The sequence below is a fragment of the Mandrillus leucophaeus genome, unplaced genomic scaffold (assembly GCF_000951045.1).
Source record: "Mandrillus leucophaeus isolate KB7577 unplaced genomic scaffold, Mleu.le_1.0 Scaffold2, whole genome shotgun sequence".
NCBI lineage: Eukaryota > Metazoa > Chordata > Mammalia > Primates > Cercopithecidae > Mandrillus > Mandrillus leucophaeus.
Genome location: NW_012102031.1, coordinates 11,879,011 through 11,898,582, shown reverse-complemented (window position 1 = coordinate 11,898,582; position 19,572 = coordinate 11,879,011). Strand labels below are relative to the sequence as shown.

The window sequence follows — 19,572 nt, the reverse complement described above, 5'->3', positions numbered from 1 at the left end:
AAAAAAAAAAAAAAAGTTGTCCGAGTGCGGTGGCTCACGCCTGTAACCCCAGCACTTTGGGAGGCCAAGACGGGTGGATCACAAGGCTAGGAGATCGTGACCATCCTGGCTAACATGGTGAAACCCCGTCTCTACTAAAAATACAAAAAAATTAGCCGGGCATAGTGGTGGGTGACTGTAGTCCCAGCTACTTGGGAGGCTGAGGCAGGAGAATGGCGTGAACCTGGGAGGCGGAGCTTACAGTGAGCGGAGATTGCACCACGGCACTCCAGCCTGGGCTACTGAGCGAGACTCCATCTCAAAAAAAAAAAAAAGTTTTCAGATCCTCAGATTCACTTGGATCTGGGTGTGGCTCACTCCAGCATTTTCTAGTGCTGTATGTGAGAAGTGAAGGGGTGAGGAGGATAGGGCAGAACCATGGAAAGAGCAGCCTCTCCTTTCCCTCAGGCAGTCATGACTTGCTCTTCTTCCTTCCTTGCATTTCGAACTCTCTACTTCCTTGACGTTTTTTGGGGATTAAAGAAGCCATATACTCCCTGTTACCCTGGGGTGTGCTCACTTCCGGCAGCCTAAACCACCTAGAGCACCACCAGGGCTTGAGACTTAAGGCCTTTGACTAGCAAGCAGCGACCTTGTGATTTTATGTCATAGGAGGACCTATTAGAAATAGCAAATAAGGCCAGGCATGTGGCTCATGCCTGTAATCCCAGCACTTTGGGAGGCTGAGGTAGGAGGATCACTTGAGGTCAGGTGTTTGAGAACAGCCTGGCCAACATGATGAAACCCCATCTCTACTAAAAATACAAAAATTACCTGGGTGTGGTGGTGGATACCTGCAATCCCAGCTACTCAGGAGGCTGAGGCAGGAGAATCGCTTGAATCTGAGAGGCAGAGGTTGTGGTAAGCCGAGATGGCGCCACTGCACTCCAGCCTGGGTGGCAGAGTGAGACTCCATCCCAAAAAAAAAAAAAAAAAGAAGAAGAAGAAATAGCAAAGAAAAGGGCAGGTAACTACCCTGATGTCAGTGGGAAGCAGAAGCCAATAGTCCAGCAACAAAGGTGGAGTGGGGAAAACCTGTTACAAATATAAGAAACACAAGAACTTGATAAGTACAGTGTTAATCATTCACTTCTAGCACTAGATTGCATACGAGAAGCTTCTCAAGAAACAACTTTACACCATTTTTCTCATGAAATCGAGTTTATTTTTAGTAGCCAAGTTTTAAAGTCTACTTTTTCCTCATAGATAAAAATTAAGAATTTTCATCTCTGCAGAACAAGGAACTAAGCCTGAAAGCTAGGTGCTTTCAGATACATACTGAAGAGAGAGTTGAAAAGTCATCTTCCCACTTGCCTCGAGATTACTTTCTAAGAAAAAGACACAATGCATTACATTAAGTAAATATTGGATTTTGCATGGCGACAATTTATGTGAGAGCTGAAGAAAGCAAAAAGGTTTCTTCCTTTCAAATAAATTTCAAATAAATATTCAAATAAATGCCACAAATCCAAGTGACACCTCCTTGTGGTAAGAGACCCTAGAACCAGCACATAGAGCATATTTACTCCACTGATTTCTTGCAAGTCTGTTTACAGATCTCTTGGTAACACCCCAGATTAGAGGCAGAAAACTGGGGGCAGCTAATGGCAGCAAGTGTGTAACACATTTTAGCAAAAATGTTTTACAAAATCTGTTAAATTTTGGTCTTTTAAGGTGGAAAGTAACTCATTTGCTCGTTCTTTCTCTTTTTTTTCTTTTTCCTTCTTTCTCTTATCTCCTCCCTCCCCTCCCCTCCCCTTCCCTTCCCTTCTCTTCTCTTCTCTATTTTTAAAAATAGAGACAGGGTCTCCCTATGTTGCCCAGGCTGTTCTCAAGCTCCTGGGTGCAAGGAATCTTCCTGTCTCAGCCTCCGAAAGTGCTAGGATTGCAGGTGGGAGCCATTATGCCCAGCATTTTCTTCCTTTTCTTGAAAGTGTTCAACAAAAGGAATTATTCTAATGTGAATCTTCTCCAGTAGATCATACAAAACCCACGAGCAGGGTTTCTCAACTTCAGCACTGCTGACATTTTGGGCCAGATCATTCTTTCTTGTGGGGAAGTGTTCTGTGCACTGGAGGATGTTGAGCAGCATCCCTGCCCTCTACCCAGTAGCACTCCCAGCCCCACCCAGTGTGATAAAATGTCTCCTGACAGTGCCAAATGTCCCCTGGGGGCTGTAAAATTACCCCCAGTTGAGAACCACTGTCCTAGGGGAAATTGAAGGATTCCAGTCAGGAGCCAAGATTAGAGCAAAGCCTGAGAGGCTTTGAAGCCCATCAGTAACTTCCCTAAACAGGTGTCAGGTTGATGCGTGATAAGGGCATGCTTTCAGAGCTTTGAGGTAGAATGAATGGTCAGAGCCGGAGCTGAGATGTTAGAGGGAAGCACTGTCCTCCTCTGTGCTCTGGCCCCTGGGCTCCTCTTGTGCTTTCATTGGTGCCAGTGGTGGTTGCTTCAGTCTTGCCTGCTGTGGTGCGGTGGTGATAACATTAATGCCGTGATTTGTAGAAAATTTATGTGTCAGGCCCTGTACAGAGCAGAAAATCGTCTCATTAATCTTTACCTCAGTCTCCTGATGGGTACTACAATTTATGCTTTAGAGTTTAGAAACTGTGAGGCTCAGAGAGGCGAAGTAATTTGCCCAAGACTCTGCAGCCACTAAGTGCTAGAGCTGGAGTTTATTCTCAGGACTGCCTAGCCCTGAAGCCTGAGCGCCAAGCATACTGCATTTCAGCCCAAGGAGACAAGAGTCAAAGACTGTCAGGACTTCGGATGATTTGTACAATAGCCCAGTTCCAGGAGTGGCTCCTGCCCTCAGTGATGAAGGACACTCAGGTCCCAGGCCCTTGCTACAGAACCACAGCTCTCTGAGTGTGCCCTTTCTTCCCCTCTATGCTGTCCCTGCTGGTCTTCCCAGTGCACTGTCTCCAGTCCTGGCTTCAACAGTTCTTTCACTGTTGTCCCACCAGAACCTGTAACCAATTGATCTTGCTTTCATTTTCTCCCTCTCCCACTCACATCTCGCTTTATGTAATCATAGCTTTGAGCCACCAAACCTCATTACACAGCTTTGAGTCCTGCTCCCCACCCTCATCATCAGCATCTTGTGTCACTGTAAAAACTGAAGCGGTCAAAAGAAAACTCCCACCTGCCATCTGCCCTCGCCCAGTAGCTGTGTCTGTCCCCACTTCTCTGCCTCCCTCTAACGCAGCATCTCCACCTGCACACGAGACCCCAGCCCTCGCAGTACTCAGCGTAGCACTTTGGCAGTCATCCCCTCTCTGCTAAAGCATCCCCGTCAATCTGTGACAGGCACACACTCTCTCCTGCTGGCAAAGCAAAACTCAAATCGGGTTTCTGTCCATTCCCTCCGCTGGAGCAGCCTTCCTGATGCAGGGAGCCCATGTTGTTTAGCCTGTGCCAGTCCTTAGTTCTGGTCCTCCTTGCCCTGTGACAGCATTTGTCAAATGATCTCTGACTCCTCCTTTAAACCCTTACCTTGCTTGGCTCTCGAGACACTGCTCCTTTGGCTCTCCTCGTTCGTTTTAAAATCAGTTTCCTTTGCTGGTTTCTCTTCAGCAACCTAATATTTTAATATTACAGCATGCAGGCCTCATCTCCATACCCCCAAAGTGTCACATCAATCCAGTGGCCTTTATTACCCCAAGATCTGGTCACTGCCAGATTTCTGTCTCCATCTCAGACCATGTCTCCAATTTGAGACTCATCCCTCCAGCTACCTACTTGACATGATCACTTAGAGGACTGGATGTACAGTGTTCAGAACCAGCCAACCCTGCTGTTTCCCCACAACACCTTAGTCTTGCCTTCTCATTCTAGTCACTTAGAAAAACTCAGTTGCCTTCTCATGCTCTTTCTTTCCTGCTCTACATCCAGCCCATCAGCAAATTCAGTTTTCCTTTTAGTTAACTTCAATATTGATTCAGGATTAACCATTCCTTACTGTCTCCTCTATGATCCTGGTTCAAGCCACCTTCATCTCCTGTCTGCATTGCTGCTGTCACCTCTCACTGGCCTCCTGGATTCTGCCCCTGCTCCTTATAAACTGCTTTGCACACAGGAGCCAGAGAGACCTCTTCAAATGGAAGTCAGGTGGTATTCCCCCATTGGGCAGGATCCTCTTATGGCCCCAGCTCATTCGAAACCGAAGTCAGAGTTTTCAGCAGCCCACAGGCCCCCAGGATGTGGTCCCCTCATTCTCTGTCTCGTCCCTTGTCTACCTCCTGTGCACTCTGCTGCACCACACTGGCTTCCATCTGTGTCTGGTGTCTGGGAACATGCCACACACATCTCTGTTTCCAGTGCTTTCCTTCTGCCTGGGGCACTGTTCCCCCAAGATGCCCTCGGGTCTCCCTCCCTCACTTGCTTCAAGTCTCTTGTCCAAAAATCATATGTGAGTGAGCCCTTCCCTGACCCCACACCACACACTCGGGGCCCCTTTTCCTACTTCTTCATCTCCTTTGCTCTTGCCACCACTTGACATTGTGTGTGTGTTTGTACAATTAGTGTGTTTTGAGACAGAGTCTTACTCTGTCACCGAGGCTGGAGTGCAGTGGCATGATCTTGGCTCACTGCAACCTCCATCTCCTGGGTTCACTGCAACCTCCGTCTCTGGGGTTCAAGCAATTCTCCAGCCTCAGCCTCCCAAGTAGCTGGGACTACAGGCGCCCGCCACCACACCCAGCTAGTTTTTGTATTTTTAGTAGAGATGGGATTTCACTATGTTGGCCAGGCTGGTCTCGAACTCCTAACCTCAAATGATCCACCTGTCTGGGCCTCCCAAAATTTTGGGATTACAGGCATGAGCCACCCCTCCTGGCCTGTGTTTTTCTACCTCCACAAAAACTTAAGCTGTGTGATGAATTTAGTTTCATTCACTGGCTCTCCCAGCACCTAGAATGGTACCTAATGCATAGTTACCTGCAATAAATATTTGTTGAATGTCTGAAAAAACATGAATGAATATAGTTTGGCAGAATTGGGGAAAATTGAATTTGGAACATTTGCAGTCAGCAAACCTTCTGACACTAAGCAATTAATTGTCCAGGTGTCAGAAAAACAGTAGTTCTGCCATTTATTCTATTGAAAATGCTACTCTTCTCTGGTCATCAAGCAAATAAAGAAAAACAAAGAAAATGCTACCAGCCCAGGAACAGACAAACTGCCTCTCACCTAGGCGTGTGCTTAGTCCCCACCAAGTGAGTGGACACGCCATATGTCACAGAGGCATGTGCCCAGTCTCAGCCTGTTTGCTGCACTTACTTCTTGGTTAGAGTTATTGCTTGTGGAAAATGCCTCAGGTATTGTCACCTTTGCATCATTATTTTAGTTTTGGAGGCTGTCTTGACAGGTTGTTTTTTTTTAAGAGACAGGGTCGGCCAGGCGCGGTGGCTCACGCCTGTAATCCCAGCACTTTGGGAGGCCCAGGCGGGTGGATCACAAGGTCGGTGGATCACAAGATCAGGAGTTCGAGACCAGCCTGACCAACGTGGTGAAACCCCGTCTCTACTAAAAATGCAAACATTAGCTGGGCGTGGTGGCGGGCACCTGTAGTCCCAGCTACTCAGGAGGTTGAGGTAGGAGAATCGCTTGAACCCAGGAGGTGGAGGTTGCAGTGAGCCGAGATCACTCCATTGCACTTCAGCCTGGGTGACAGAACAAGACTCTCTCTCAAAAAAAAAAGAGACAGAGAGAGAGACAGGGTCTTACTCTGTTGCCCAGACTGGAGTGCAGTGGTGTGATCCTAGCTCACTACAACCTCAAACTCCTGGGCTCAAGCAGGTCTTTCCACCTGAGCTTCCCAAGTAGCTGGGACTGCAGGTGCACACCATCATGCCCGGCTAGTTTTTTTGGTTGGTTTTGTAGAGACAAGATCTCTCTGTGTTGCCCAGGCTGGTCATGAACTCTTCGGCTCAAACAATCCTCCCACTTGGCCTCCAAAAGTGCTGGGACTAAGGCATGAGCCGATTCCCTCTCTTGACAGTTTCTGTAGTAATATCCTTGTTTCCAAAGCCTTCTCCTTCTGTAGGCTGGCAAAACCCTCTTTTGACTTCTGGTCTTCAGCTCAAGATGAGATTCAGATCATCTCAGTTTAGCTTTGATAATTCTTAGTGCTTAAAGGAAAGCAGTATATAGGCCAGGCATGGTGTCTCATGGCTGTAATCCCAGCATTTTGGAAGGCCGAGGCGGGCAGATCACTTGAGGTCAGGAGTTTGAGACTAGCCTGGCCAACATGGTGAAACTCCGTCTCTACTAAAAATACAAAAATTAGTGAAGTGTGGTGGCATGAACCTGTAATCCCAGCTACTCGTGAGGCTGAGGCATGAGAATTGCTTGAACCTGGGAAGCGGAGGTTGCAGTGAGCCAAGATTGCACCACTGCACTCCAGCCTGAAAAAATATGTCTGCATCTAAAAAAAAAAAACAAAAAACTGAGAGAGAGAGAGAGAGAGAGAGACCAGGTGCAGTGGCTCACACCTGTAATCCCAGCACTTTGGGAGGCCGAGGTGGGCGGATCACAAGGTTAGGAGTTCAAGACCAGCCTGGCCAACATGGTGAAACCCTATCTCTACTGAAGATCTCTACTAAAGATACAAAAAATTAGCGCAGTGTGGTGGCGTATGCCTGTAATCCCAGCTACTCGGGAGGCTGAAGCAGGAGAATTGCTTGAACCCAGAAGGTGGAGGTTGCAGTGAGCCAAGACTGTGCCATTACACTCCAGCCTGGGCGACAGGGCAAGATTCCTTCTCAAAAAAAAAAAAGAAAGAGAGAGAGAGAGAAGCAGTATATAGAAAAATAAGTCATAGGCTAGGCGTGTTGGCTCATGCCTGTAATCCCAGCACTTTGGTAGGCCGAGGTGGGTGGATCACCTAAGGTCAGGAGTTCAAGACCAGCCTGGCCAACACGATCAATCCCCATCTCTAATAAAAATACAAAAAATTAGCCGAGTGTGGTGGTGAGCACCTGTAATCCCAGCTACTCGGGAGGCTGAAGCAAGAGAATTGCTTGAACCCGGGAGGCAGAGGTTGCAGTGTGCCAAGATGGCACCATTATACTCCAGCCTGGGCAACAAGAGCGAAACTCCATCTCAAAAAAAAAAAAAAAAAAAAAAGGAAAAGAGAAAAATCATATGTCCAAAAAACAGGGAGAGTCGGGAAGAAGAGAGGATTTATGTCTATAGCAGGTATTAAACAGGTGTTCTTCTCCTGGGATCTGTGTATGGGCTTTAGGGGGTCAGTGAATCTGAAACTAGGCAGAGTTGTGTGTGTGCATGTTTCCTGGGAAAACATCCTTTTATTAACTTTTCAGTGGTTTCCATAGTTGTTACAAGGAATTTCATTCCATCAGTCTCTTGCCCATCACTCTTCCCAAAAGAAATGGGTTTCTTTTCCTTTTAAACCTGCAGCTAATTCTATCCAATAACAGCTCTCAGCCCTTTGTGTTAGGATATGAGAGGTTTCTTACCAGAATTTTTTCAGATTAGAATATAGTCTTTTACTGTTTCATTTACTTAAGTGGGGAAGATCTGTTTTCTTTAAATTGAGCCGTCTTCAGTGTTTGGGTTTTTCTTCAGAAAAAAAAAATAACATGATTTGCAGAGGGAGGAAGGCCTGTGTATCATTTGTGACCTGTCCCTTTTTTTGTTTTTTGTTTCGACATGTTCCTTTTTAAACACTTAGGATACTCAGTTGGAAGTTGGCATTGGAAGTCTGTTTTGAAATGCCTGACATTGACACATGACCCTCTCTGGCTTGGCTCGTGTTGGCTCCCACTTTCCCATCCCGGTCACCCTGGGCCTCTCACCTGGGAAGCAGCAGGTGCATCTGAGACTCTGGAAGCAACAGCCCTGCACCCCTTAAGCCCACTCACATGCCTTTGCCTTCTCAGCTTTGTTTTGTTTGTGTGTTTTTGGTTTTTTTGTTGTTGTTGTTTTGGTTTTTTTTTTTTTGAGACAGAGTCTTGCTTTGTCACCTAGGCTAGAGTGCAGTGGCGTGATCTCAGCTCACTGCAACCTCTGCCTCCCGGACTCAAGCAAGTCCCCTGCCTCAGCCTCCTGAGTAGCCGGGATTACAGGGATGCACCACCACGCCTGGCTAATTTTTTTTGTATTTTTAGTAGAGATGTGGTTTCACCATGTTGGTCAGGCTGGTCTCAAACTCATGACCTCAGGTGACCCACCCGCCTTAGCCTCCCAAAGTGCTGGGATTACAGTAGTGAGCCACCAGCCTGGCTGTTTGTTTGTGTTTTTGACACAGAGTCTTGCTCTGTGGCCCAGGCTGAAGTGTGATGGCATGATCCTAGCTTGTTGCAGCCTCAACCTCCTAGGTTCAAGTAACCCTCCTGCCTCAGCCTCCGAAGTGGCTGGGAGCACAGGCATGTGCCAGCATGCCTGGTTAATTTTTTGATATTTTGTGGAGACAGGGTCTTTGTTGCCCAGGCTGGTCTTGAACTCCTGGACTCAAGCAATCCTTCCACCTCGGCCTCCCAAAGTGCTAATATTACAGGCATGAGCCACTGCACCCGGTCCCAGCCTTTTCTTGATGGCCCACTGGATTTTGGAGTCAGGAGGGAATTTAGAGCACCTCTGTCCAAACCCTGGCACTTGAATGTTTTCTGCAGCACTCCTGATAAGTGGGGAGCAAGATTCTCTTTGAAAACCCCCCTCAACATAGCACTCACTCCCAAGACTACTTGTTCCGTACCTGGGCACCTCTGATTGTTACGTAGAGTATCACTCCCCTACCTGGGGTTGCATTTTTCTCCTCTGCTGACACTGTCCCCTTCCCCAGGTACTGATAACCCCCTGACTATGACCTGGGTGAAGGATGCTCGGCCTGTTCCTCCTCTGGGCTTGCATGTATTTATTGGTCTTGTGTGAATAAGTTGGTTTTCATGGAACTCAAGTAATGATTCAATGAACCAGAAAGCTGAACTCAGCTGGGCTCACATCTTTGTCAACATCATAATCCTGCGAGAAACATATGTACTGCCAAATCTAACTCGGAAGTACAGGGCCAGTAGTATCTTCAGCCTGTAACCACTTGGTTGAGCAGTGTACTTCCTGGCCCAGGCCAGCATGTTCTGAACTTAACATGCCAGATGGGAGAGAAGAGATGCATGAGGCCACTGCTGGTATTTATTGAGCATCCTTGTCTTTGTGACACAGACTTTTCTCTTGGGAAGAAACACAGTGTCCAAGACCAGAGGGCAAAACTTCTTTTGATTTTGACTAAGTAAAGGGTTATTCTGGCAGTATCAGGAATCTAGAACATGAAGCAAAGACAGAATCTAGTTTTGGTGAGCCTTTTAGCATTGGAATGACCAAGTTCTTTAGCCTTAAATGTCACAGACAGCCAAGCAGTGTCCGTCGGAGGCACAGACAGGCCTCAGATTGAACACTGGTGAACTCATGGCCTAAATTGGGAGAAAAGACCAGCAGGAACAGAAGGAAAAGAGGAGAGTTACAAGTTAGGTGGCTGGAGAAGGCAAGAGAGTAGGTCCACACTCCTTTCTAATCCATGCTTAACCTGATTCTCATCCATCTCTGTGAAGCAGCTGGGCTGACACATCTCAGTTTGTAGTCCAGGAACTAAACCAGGAGAGGTGAAGCAATGCTCTCTGAGACGTGGTTACTAAATGGCCGAGCTTAGATCTTCCAACTCCAAATCAAGAACTTTTCCCATTTGCATGTTCTAGGTTTTTTTGTTTGTTTGTTTTTCCATTCATGAGATATTTATTAAAATTTGAGGAAAAAATCAATACAGTGTAGACATCACTACTGAAAACCATATATCATCATACAAAAAGGGATTTTGGCCAGGCTTTGTGGCTCATTATTATCCCAGCACTTTCAGGGGCCGAGGCAGGCAGATCAATTAAGGTCAGGAGTTCAAGACAAGCCTGGCCAACATGGGGAAACCCCAACTCTATTAAAATGCAAAAATTAGCTGGGCGTGGTGACGTGCACCTGTAGGCCCAGCTACTTGGGAGGCTGAGACACAAGAATCTCCTGAACCCGGGCAACAAAGTGAGATTCAGTCTCAATAAAAACATTAAAAAAAAAATTTTTTTTTTTATTTTGAGATGGAGTTTTGCTCTTGTCGCCCAGGCTAGAGTACAATGGTGCGATCTCGGCTCACTGCAACCTTTGCCTCCCAGGTTCAAGCGATTCTCCTGCCTCAGCCTCCCGAGTAACTAGGATCACAGGCATGCACCACCACGCCCGGCTAATTTTTGTATTTTTATTAGAGACGGGGTTTCTCCATGTTGATCAGGTTAGTCTTGAACTCCTTGACCTCAGGTGATCTGCCTGCCTTGGCCTCCCAAAGTTCTGGGATTACAGGCGTGAGCCACCATGCCTGGCTAAAAAAAGAATTTTATTTTGGGAATCGTTTTCTAATTTATGGCAAATATTACTTTCAAAAATAATACCACAGAGCAACACAATTAGGTCAATCTTAAAGACTGACAGGCTGAGCAAGGAATGCTTTTATTTTTTGTAGGAGCTCCTTCTTTAAACTGTCAAGTACTAGGGCTCTGCCTTTTGGAGTGATTTCAGCCACCAAGTCATCAACAGTAACGTGTTCTAGTCCTTTTTCTTTAATTACCTCTTAATGCAAAAGCAAAACACATATAACTTAAAATCATTATCTTTACATTATCTTTATCAACTCATCCTTTCAGCCACATTCAATTAATTTAGCTCTCAGCAGCTCTTTCAGGCGTTCTCTTTCTCCAGTTTCTGTCAACTTTTGGTTAATCACTGCTCTCATATTCATCTTGCTAACCACACTGCCTGGACTTAGTCTTTTGTGAGAATGGTAAGTGGTACATGTGGCAGCCGAATGCCAGTTCGCCTGAATGCCATTAGTGACCTAGCTGGAGCTCTCTGTCTTACAACAGAAGCTCATTAAAATTGCTGACTCAAGAGCTGTTTATCCTTGTCAGTGAGAAAAACCCACACTCAGGAGTTCTGTCTGCAGAACCCAGAACTGAACTGACCACTTCAGCTAAAGAAAACTATTGAATTCTTGGGGGTAAGGGAGAATGAGGGGTGGATTATAGTTTATAGAAACCCTAGGTCTGGGGGCACATGTTCTCAGGATCTCTTGAGACTGTGCCTCAGGGAGGAAAAAACTAACAAAAAGAAACCCTAGGTCTGGCAGTGCCCAGCCAGGCAGAACAGAGGCCTGACCTTTTCTTTGCTTCTAAGCCTATTTTAGGGCTTTAGCCTGGTCAGGAACTTGATTGTCTGACACGTCTCTAAAACATCCTATCTTGAGTTGAGTAGGATTTCTGAGCAAAAGTCTCAGATAGGATGAGTAAGCTTGGTACTCACCCAGCATCCTTGAGCAACATGTCAATGATGGGACGGGGTGTTAAGCTTCATTATAAGGTTTCATTTCTTGAGAAAAGATTGTAGAACTACTGTCTTCCTGGGTTGAAACGTGAAAAGCAAGACTTGTCACTGGTGGTCTGGGCTGTTTGCCCATTGTGTTTTTTTTTCATAGGCACTGAAATAAAAAGATCTAGGGGTTAGCCTGGCTGAGGTTCTGATTCCATGATCTTGGCCAAGGCATCTTCCCTCCCTGGGCTGCCGTTTCCTCATCTGTAAATGAAGGGGTTGGATTACTTAGGGAGAAGTAAACTATGGCTTAAGCAGCTAAGTCTGGCTTACCATTTGTTCGTTTATAATTGACTATGTCTTTTAGAGGAGTTTTCGGTTCATAGCAGAATCTGATAGAAAGTTCCTATACATCTGGCCGGCATGGTGGCTCAAACCTGTAATCCCAGCACTTTGGGAGGCTGAGGCGGTGGATCACCTGAGGTCATGAGTTTGAGACCAGCCTGGCCAACATGGCAAAAACCCATCTCTCCTAAACGTACAAAAATTAGCCGGGTGTGGTGGCACACACCTGTAATCCCAGCTACTTGGGAGACTGAAGCAAGAGAATCACTTGAGCCTGGGAGGCAGAGGTTGCAGGGAGCCAAGATCATGCTACTGCCCTCCAGCCTGGGTGACAGAATGAGACTCCATCTCTAAAAAAGAAAGAAAATTACTATACATTGTTTGACTTCCACCCCCACAACCTGCTGCCCCCACTATCAACATCCCCAGACGGAGTAGTCCATTTTACAAGGTACAATCCATAAACTTACATTGACATCATTGTCACCCAGAATCCATGGTTTACATTTCAGGGTTCACTCTTGGTGTTGTATATTCTTTTTTTTTTTTTTTTTTGAGATGGAGTCTCGCTGTGTCGCCAGGCTGGAGTGCAATGGTGCTGTCTCAGCTCACTGCAACCTCTGCCTCCCAAATTCAAGCGATTGTCCTGCCTCAGCCTCCCGAGTAGTTGGGACCACAGGTGCGCGCCACCACACCCAGCTAATTTTTGTATTTTTAGTAGTGACAGGGTTTCACCATGTTGGCCAGGATGGTCTCGATTCCAGCACCTCGGCCTCCCGAAGTGCTGGAATTACAGGCATGAGCCACTGTGCCCGGCTGGTGGTGTATATTCTATAGGTTTGGACAAATGTACAGTGGCACATATCTAACATTATAATATCATACAGAATAGTTTAACCGCCCTAAAACTCAGTCTGCTTTTTTAAAGTTTTATTGGAATATAGCCAAGCACATTCATTATGTAACGTTCGTGGCTGCTTTTGCGCTACAATAGCAGAGTTGAGTAGTTGCAACAGAAACCACATGTCTCACAAAATGTGAAATATTTATAATGGGTCTTTTTACAGAAAGTTTTCCAATCTCTAGATGATTTCCAGGAAACTTCTAGAATCTGCAGTTTTCTTTTAGGCATTATACATGCTATACATGCAATAGCGTCTTGTATGTAGTTTCATATCTGGATACTTAGTTGTTTGTTCTTCATCCCACTCCTTTTCTCGCTCTCTTGGGGCCCCTCCTGTGTGCTGACGTAGCTGCCACTGTCCCAGAGCAGAGGACTGTGACCCTGGATGTTGATGTGAACAACCGCACAGACCGGCTGGAGTGGTGCAGCTGTTATTACCATGGCAACTTTTCTCTGAACGCAGCCTTTGAGATCAAGCTGCACTGGATGGCGGTGACCGCAGCAGTACTCTTCGAGATGGTGAGAACCTTCATGCATGTCATTGGGCCTTTGGCTCACCTCACAGTGGGGCATGGAGATGCTTGGTAGAGATTCATGTCACTTTAATTTTTTAGTTCAGGCTCTTATTACCATTCATTAGGACTACTGGAGTAACTTTTTTAAAAAAATTAAACATAGTAAAAATTTCAAGTGATCAAAAAGGGTAGAATCAGGGTTTCTTAGCCTTGGCACTATTGACATCTGAGGCCAGATAATTCTCTGTGGGGGAGTCTTACATCTTATAGGAAATTGAGCAACAACCCTAGCCTCTACCCACTAAATGTTAGTAGCACAGCCCCAGGTGTGGTAATCAAAATGTCTCCAGATATTGCCACAATACTCTCCCAGGAAGGGGGAGTATTGCTCCCTGTTGAGAATCACTGGTTTAGAGTGAAAAGTAAGTCTGTTTCCCACTTTCATTCCCTGGGACTTTCATCTAAAAGCAACCACCACTACCGCTTTGTTGAGTACATTTCCAGAGAGATTCTAAGCATGGACAAAATCACGTTACTTTTTTTTTTCAACAGAGGCGGTAGCATTGGATACATACTACTTACATTGCATTTTTTCTATCACCTATGTGTTCCATGTCAGTACAAATAAATCTGCCTTGGGATTTTTTTTTATTATTATTGTTATTGGGATTTTTGTTTGTTTTTGTTTTGCTTCATTGTTTTTAAGGGCTGGAGAGTATTCTATTATTTGTTTACACCATAGTTAACCAGTCCCCTGTCAATAAACATCACTGCTTTGAACTCAGTGGTTCTTTACCTGGGGCAGTTTTGCCATCCGGGATCATTTGGCAATATCTGAAGATAGAAGGGGGTGGCTGGGCACAGTGGCTCACGCCTTAGGAGGCCGAGGCGGGCAGATCACTCAAGGTCGGGAGTTAGAGACTAGCCTGGCCAACATGGTGAAACCCTGTCTCTTCTGAAAACATAAAAATTACCCAGGCATGGTAGTGCACGCCTGTAGTCCCAGCTACTCAAGAAGCTGAGGCACAAAAATCACTTGAACCTAGGAGATGGAGGTTGTAGTGGGCTGAGATCATGCTACTGCACTCCAGCCTGGGTGACAGAGTGAGACTTCATCTTGGAAAAAGAAAAAGAAAGAAAGGGGTGAGGACAGGGTGGGTGCTACTGGCGTTCAGTGGGTAGAGACCAGCAATGCTGCTCACCATCCTGTAATGCTCAGGGCAGCCCCCACAACAAAGAATAACCAGCCCAAGATGTCACAGGTGCCAAGGTTGAGAAGCCCTGTTTTAACTGGCCTTCCTGCCTGTCCTTTCTCCTTCTGTTTCATCCTGGCCTGCATCTCTAATCAGGCCATTCATTGCTCCTACACTAAGAAGCCATCCCTGACCATCCCCCATCACAGTGCTCACTCCTTAGCCAAGTTGTCAGTATCTTCCAGGAGCGCTCCTTAACCATCTTTATAGTCTGCCACTCCTTTTTATACACTCTCCAGTATAGCCAAAAAGAATATTCTTCTGTGGCTTCTACTGAATCTCACTTCTCTCAACACCAGCCCAGCCATCTCTTCATACAGCAGAGAACAGCTGGGAAGTTCAAAAAGAGTTTACTAAAAGCGAAGAGATAAGCAAAGAGAAATGAGTACAGCATGGGCCAGCAGGTTTTATATGTTTTTTTTTTTTTTTTTTGTCCAGAGCTCATAGGCTAAGTTTTATCCCACAAAACATGGTATCTTGGGAAAGCAATTTGTCCGGGTCTCTGTCTGCCTCCACATGGCATTAGCATCTTCAAGGACCCCTCCCTTGGAAAGACTCCCATCTGGGGAACATCCTTAAGGTCCAAATAAAAAAAGACAACCCACTGCTCATTCTGCTCAGCTCACAGAGGACACTAGCCCTTCCCCAGCTCACTGATACCAGCGTGACCACTTCTTTCAGGTAAAACTAGCTCTCTGACCCAGTAGGCATAAGCACTCTCCTTGCTGGCCCTTACTAGATAAGCATATCCCAAAACAGCATGACCACAGCATTCATAGACACACACACATAGTTACAGTTGGGCAGGAGAGACAGTGTTCATTTCCTTAGAGGAATTTAGCAACTGTCTCCATAAAGTACACTTTTCGCATCTGTTCATGTAAAACCCACTGAAAGCTGCTAATCTCTTTATCATTATTTTATTAAGCTTTTAAAACTTTAGTGTATGTAAGTTAATTATTATTTTAAGGCAGTGTCCCCATTTGTTAAAAATCAGATTTTGACCAAGCCTTAGGAATTATTTTGGTCAAATGGAGATCTCGGCTTTTTTTTGTTATTTTTGTTATGAACATTCCTGAGAGAAAAGATAAAGGTGGTATCCTTTAATTTTTTACATAATCATTTGTTTAAGTCAAGCTCTGTCCCAACTGTATTTTTTTGGAAATAATACTTGACACAAAAATCATCTGTATGCCAGAGCCACATCGATCAACTTTTTTATTTTTTAACATACGTCATTTTTATGGTTAAAAAGAGTATCTCAAGATCTAGAAAATTGCCAGTGTTCCCTAAGAAAATGTTATTGATGGTAGGTTTATCTTTTTGCCCCTGTAACTTTTGTTCTCATCTTTGGACAGATAGAATTTGGTAGTCTCTCACTCTGTCAGATCAGGGTTTACCATTATCAGAAGCCACCATGGTCATTTCCCACCCTGCGTCACATTTCTCTCAGCCAGCTGGAGTGAGTTGTTTTCCTATCTGATACTTTGAACTGAAGTTCCTGGTAAAGTACAAAATTAGGCTGGGTGCAGTGGCTCATGCCTATAAACCTAGCATTTGGGAGGCTGAGGCCGGCAGATCACCTGAGTCAGGAGTTCGAGACCACCCTGGCCAACTGGCGAAACCCTGTCTCTACTAAAAATACAAAAATTAACTGGACATGGTAGTGCACGCCTATAGTCCCAGCTACCCGGGAGTCTCAGGTGGGAGAATTCCTTGAACCCGGGAGGTGGAGGTTGCAGTGAGCTGAGATCTGGCCACTGTACTCCAGCCTGGGCAACAGAGCAAGACTGTCTCAAAAAAAAAAAAAAAAAAAGACAAAATTAGAAAGACTTAACCTCTATCCTATGACCTTTCTCCAACATCCCCTAGAATAGGAAAGATTTCAACTCTGTGCAGACCGTTCTTTCTAAAAGAAACACCGAAGGTGCAGAAGTTTGGGCCGTAAAGAGGAGCTGTGTGCTTAGCTCACAGTTTTTCTAGTATTTGTCAGGATGTTAAACTGCATTTTTGCCTGTCCAGGACCAATTTGCAGCCAGCGAACATGAATAAATGAGCATGCCAATCAATGTGCATGCTGCCTTTCTGGAGGGTTTGCTCCTTGGGAAGTATTTTCTTTTGTTTGAAAGAACTTGCAGATGATATTGTCTGTTTTTGTACTTTCTGCCAGGTCCAAGGTTGGCATCGGAAAGCCACCTCCTGTGGCTTTTTGTTGGTCCCAGTTTTGGAGGGGCCTTTTGCACTGCCCAGTTACCTGTATGGCGACCCCCTTCGTGCCCAGCTCTTCATCCCACTCAACATCAGCTGCTTGCTCAAGGAGGGCAGCGAGCACCTGTTTGATAGTAAGAAATACTCCCTTCTGGCGGTTCTGTCTCAACCAGTAAGACCCCGTCCCTACCAAGGACACCACTCTGGGTATCCAGTCAACATGGCTAGGGAAAAGGGAGAACCTTCCAACAAGGGGCCAAAAGGATCAAGGTTCTAAAGGATCCTGGTTCTTGACTTAGTGGCTGGATAACCCTGGACAAATCATTTCATGTCTCTGAGTCTCGAATTCCTTATTCCTAAAATGAGAGTGTCAAGAGCTGCCTGGAGCAGAGTGGTGGGTGGGAGAGGGCGCTAAACTCTATAAATCACAGGCAGCACTGGTGTTCTCCCACGCTCTCCTTTCATATGCTCCAGCCTAACTGATTTGGGCTGCAGGGAATTAAACCTCACGGGAGACTTGCATATGCTATTTCATGCAAAAAGGCCAGGAAAGGGAGGGCATGAAAAGCAAAACAGGAAACAGCATCCTTTTCTGCAAAGCTGTGGCATGTCAGCCTCTGGAACAGTGCGTGTGACTCGAGTCATGCATCTCAGGGAAGACAAAGCAGGATCAGAGGATGATAGCAGGACCCAAATCAGAGCCCTTCCCTCTGGGAAAGGTTGTCAATCAGAAAGAGAGTACCCAGGGTCAGCCTGGACCTGCTGCTCCACACCAGACCCCCCAGAACCCTGAGGGCAGGTTTAGGACAGATCAAAGACAAGCTGCACTTGACACAGCATATAGCTTTTTATCACCAAGTGCTCGTTGCGGATGCATGTATAAATAGCTCCTACAAAGCTTTTGATGAGTTCACAGATGATCTTTTTTAAAACGTAAAGCTAGGGTTGATGCTGATACGTCAGGAGCCCTGAGGTTTCTCAGGTATAAAGATTAGAGCTGTGAAGGAAATAACGTTTGACGTAAGGGAGATGCTTTCTTCTTGTGCCCTTGTAAGTCTGTGTCGTGATCAGTGGCAGGGAACTGGCCCAAAAGATACGGAGGTCTCCCCAGGTGGATTAGGCCAAGGTAAGTATTCCTGCAATTTCCATGTGACAGGCTGCCCTCATGGTGCAAACAGCTTTTCTTCCAAAAGCCCATCTGTGTGTTTTTTGTTTACAGTTTGGAAGATATTTTTTTATAGACACAATGTTCTAAGTGATAACCAGGGTCCCAAGCAAGCCCCACAGAGGCCCTACCTGCTGGAGGCTATAGACTGTGGGACACACAGAGCTTACAAAGCCCCCTTGAAACACACATGTTCTTGTTTAACCTCACAGTGGTATGGCTGAGAGAGGACCATTTATGCGGTCCTGAAATGCCAAATGATTGTGTTCATATGGGACCGTTTTAAGCCAAGCAGCTCCTGGTACTATTGTTTTTATTATGTTGAAGGGACAGAGATATCTTCCCCCGACACTGTCCAAAGACTCTTTCGGGGTTTTCCACCTTTGCTATAAAAGCACAGGGTTGCCCACAGGGCTGGCGTTGGAGGACATTTTCGTGCAAGTTGTTTTTGCCTGCCAGTTGTAACTCAGTCTTCAAGACCAGCAGCCTCTGTTGGTTGCCATGGTTACAGCTGCAGAAAGGGTCCCAGTTTAAAGGAATAAGGATTTGAATCTGAAAATCGATTTTCTTGCTTCTGTGCCTCTTCTCTTCCTGTTCTTGCCATTTCCTATAGCAGCAAATTCAAAATCTTAAAAATCTGACAAGAATGTGCTGTATGTGGATTTTCTGTTTAAAGCCAAAGTCTTTTTTGCTTTTTGCCGTGTGTGTGTGTGTGTGTGTGTGTGTGTGACGGAGTCTCGCTCTGTCACCCAGGCTGGAGTACAGTGGCGTGATGTCGTCTCACTGCAACCTCCACCTCCCGATTCAAGCGATTCTCCTGCCTCAGCCTCCTGAGTAGCTGGGATTACAGGCACACGCCATCATGCCTGGGTAATTTTTTTTGTATTTTTGTAGAGATGGGATTTCACCATGTTGGCCAGGCAGGTCTTGAACTCCTGACCTCAGGTAGTCCGCCCTCCTCGGCTTCCCAAAGTGCTGGGATTACAGGCGTGAGCCACCGTGCCTGGCTGCTTTTTGCTCTTTAGATGCCCCAAATCCTCAAATCCATCACAGGCAGAAAATTCCAAATGTGGAAAGATTAACAAAAGCACCACAGGCACTCTGGTCTTTGAGATGGCTGTGCAATTACCACCTCAGGCCTCAGCACCTCCTTCCTCAGAGCAGCCTGGGCTCCCATGCTATGGTCGTCCAACCTTCCCCGGCCCTCCTCCCTCCCCTGTCCACTCTTAGTCCTCAGCAACAGCCTTGCAGAAGGCACGAGGCTGGAGTAATGAGGTGGGTTATGGAGGAGGGGACTTATCTCTTCTGCTGTCCTCCCCAGCCAATCACTCTTCAAATTTTTATTTTTTTATTTTTTATTTTTTGAGACGGAGTCTTGCTTAGTCACCCAGGCTGGAGTGCAGTGGCGCAATCTTGGCTCACTGCAAGCTCTGCCTCTGGGGTTCATGCCATTCTTCTGCCTCAGCCTCTCGAATAGCTGGTACTATAGGTGCCCACCACCATGCCGAGCTAATTTTTTTTTGTATTTTTAGTAGAGACAGGATTTCACCGTGTTAGTCAGGATGGTCTTGACCTCCTGACCTCGTGATCCATCCACCTCGGCCTCCCGAAGTGCTGGAATTACAGGCATGAGCCACCGCGCCCAGCCAAATTTTTATTTTATTTTACTTTATTTTAGTTTTTTGAGATGGAGTCTTGCTCTGTCGCCCAGGCTGGAGTGCAGTGGTGCAATCTCAGCTCACTGCAACCTCCGCCTCCTGGGTTCAAGCAATTCTCCTG

The 19,572-nt window shown here is 46.0% G+C and overlaps 1 protein-coding gene across 4 annotated transcripts in view; it reads left to right on the top strand.

Moving 5' to 3' along the window:
- The window catches only part of DEPDC5 (DEP domain containing 5), a 166,880-nt gene that overhangs the window by 140,599 nt on the left and 6,709 nt on the right, over positions 1 to 19,572 (top strand). For all 4 annotated transcript variants that reach the window (XR_001005987.1, XM_011979007.1, XM_011979006.1 and 1 more), the window contains 2 exons: positions 13,002 to 13,171; positions 16,591 to 16,762. Coding sequence is in view for 3 of the 4 variants with exons in the window: in XM_011979007.1 (XP_011834397.1) it covers positions 13,002 to 13,171; positions 16,591 to 16,762 (342 nt within the window). In the remaining variant the exon portion in view is untranslated. The remainder of the gene's footprint in view (positions 1 to 13,001; positions 13,172 to 16,590; positions 16,763 to 19,572) is intronic.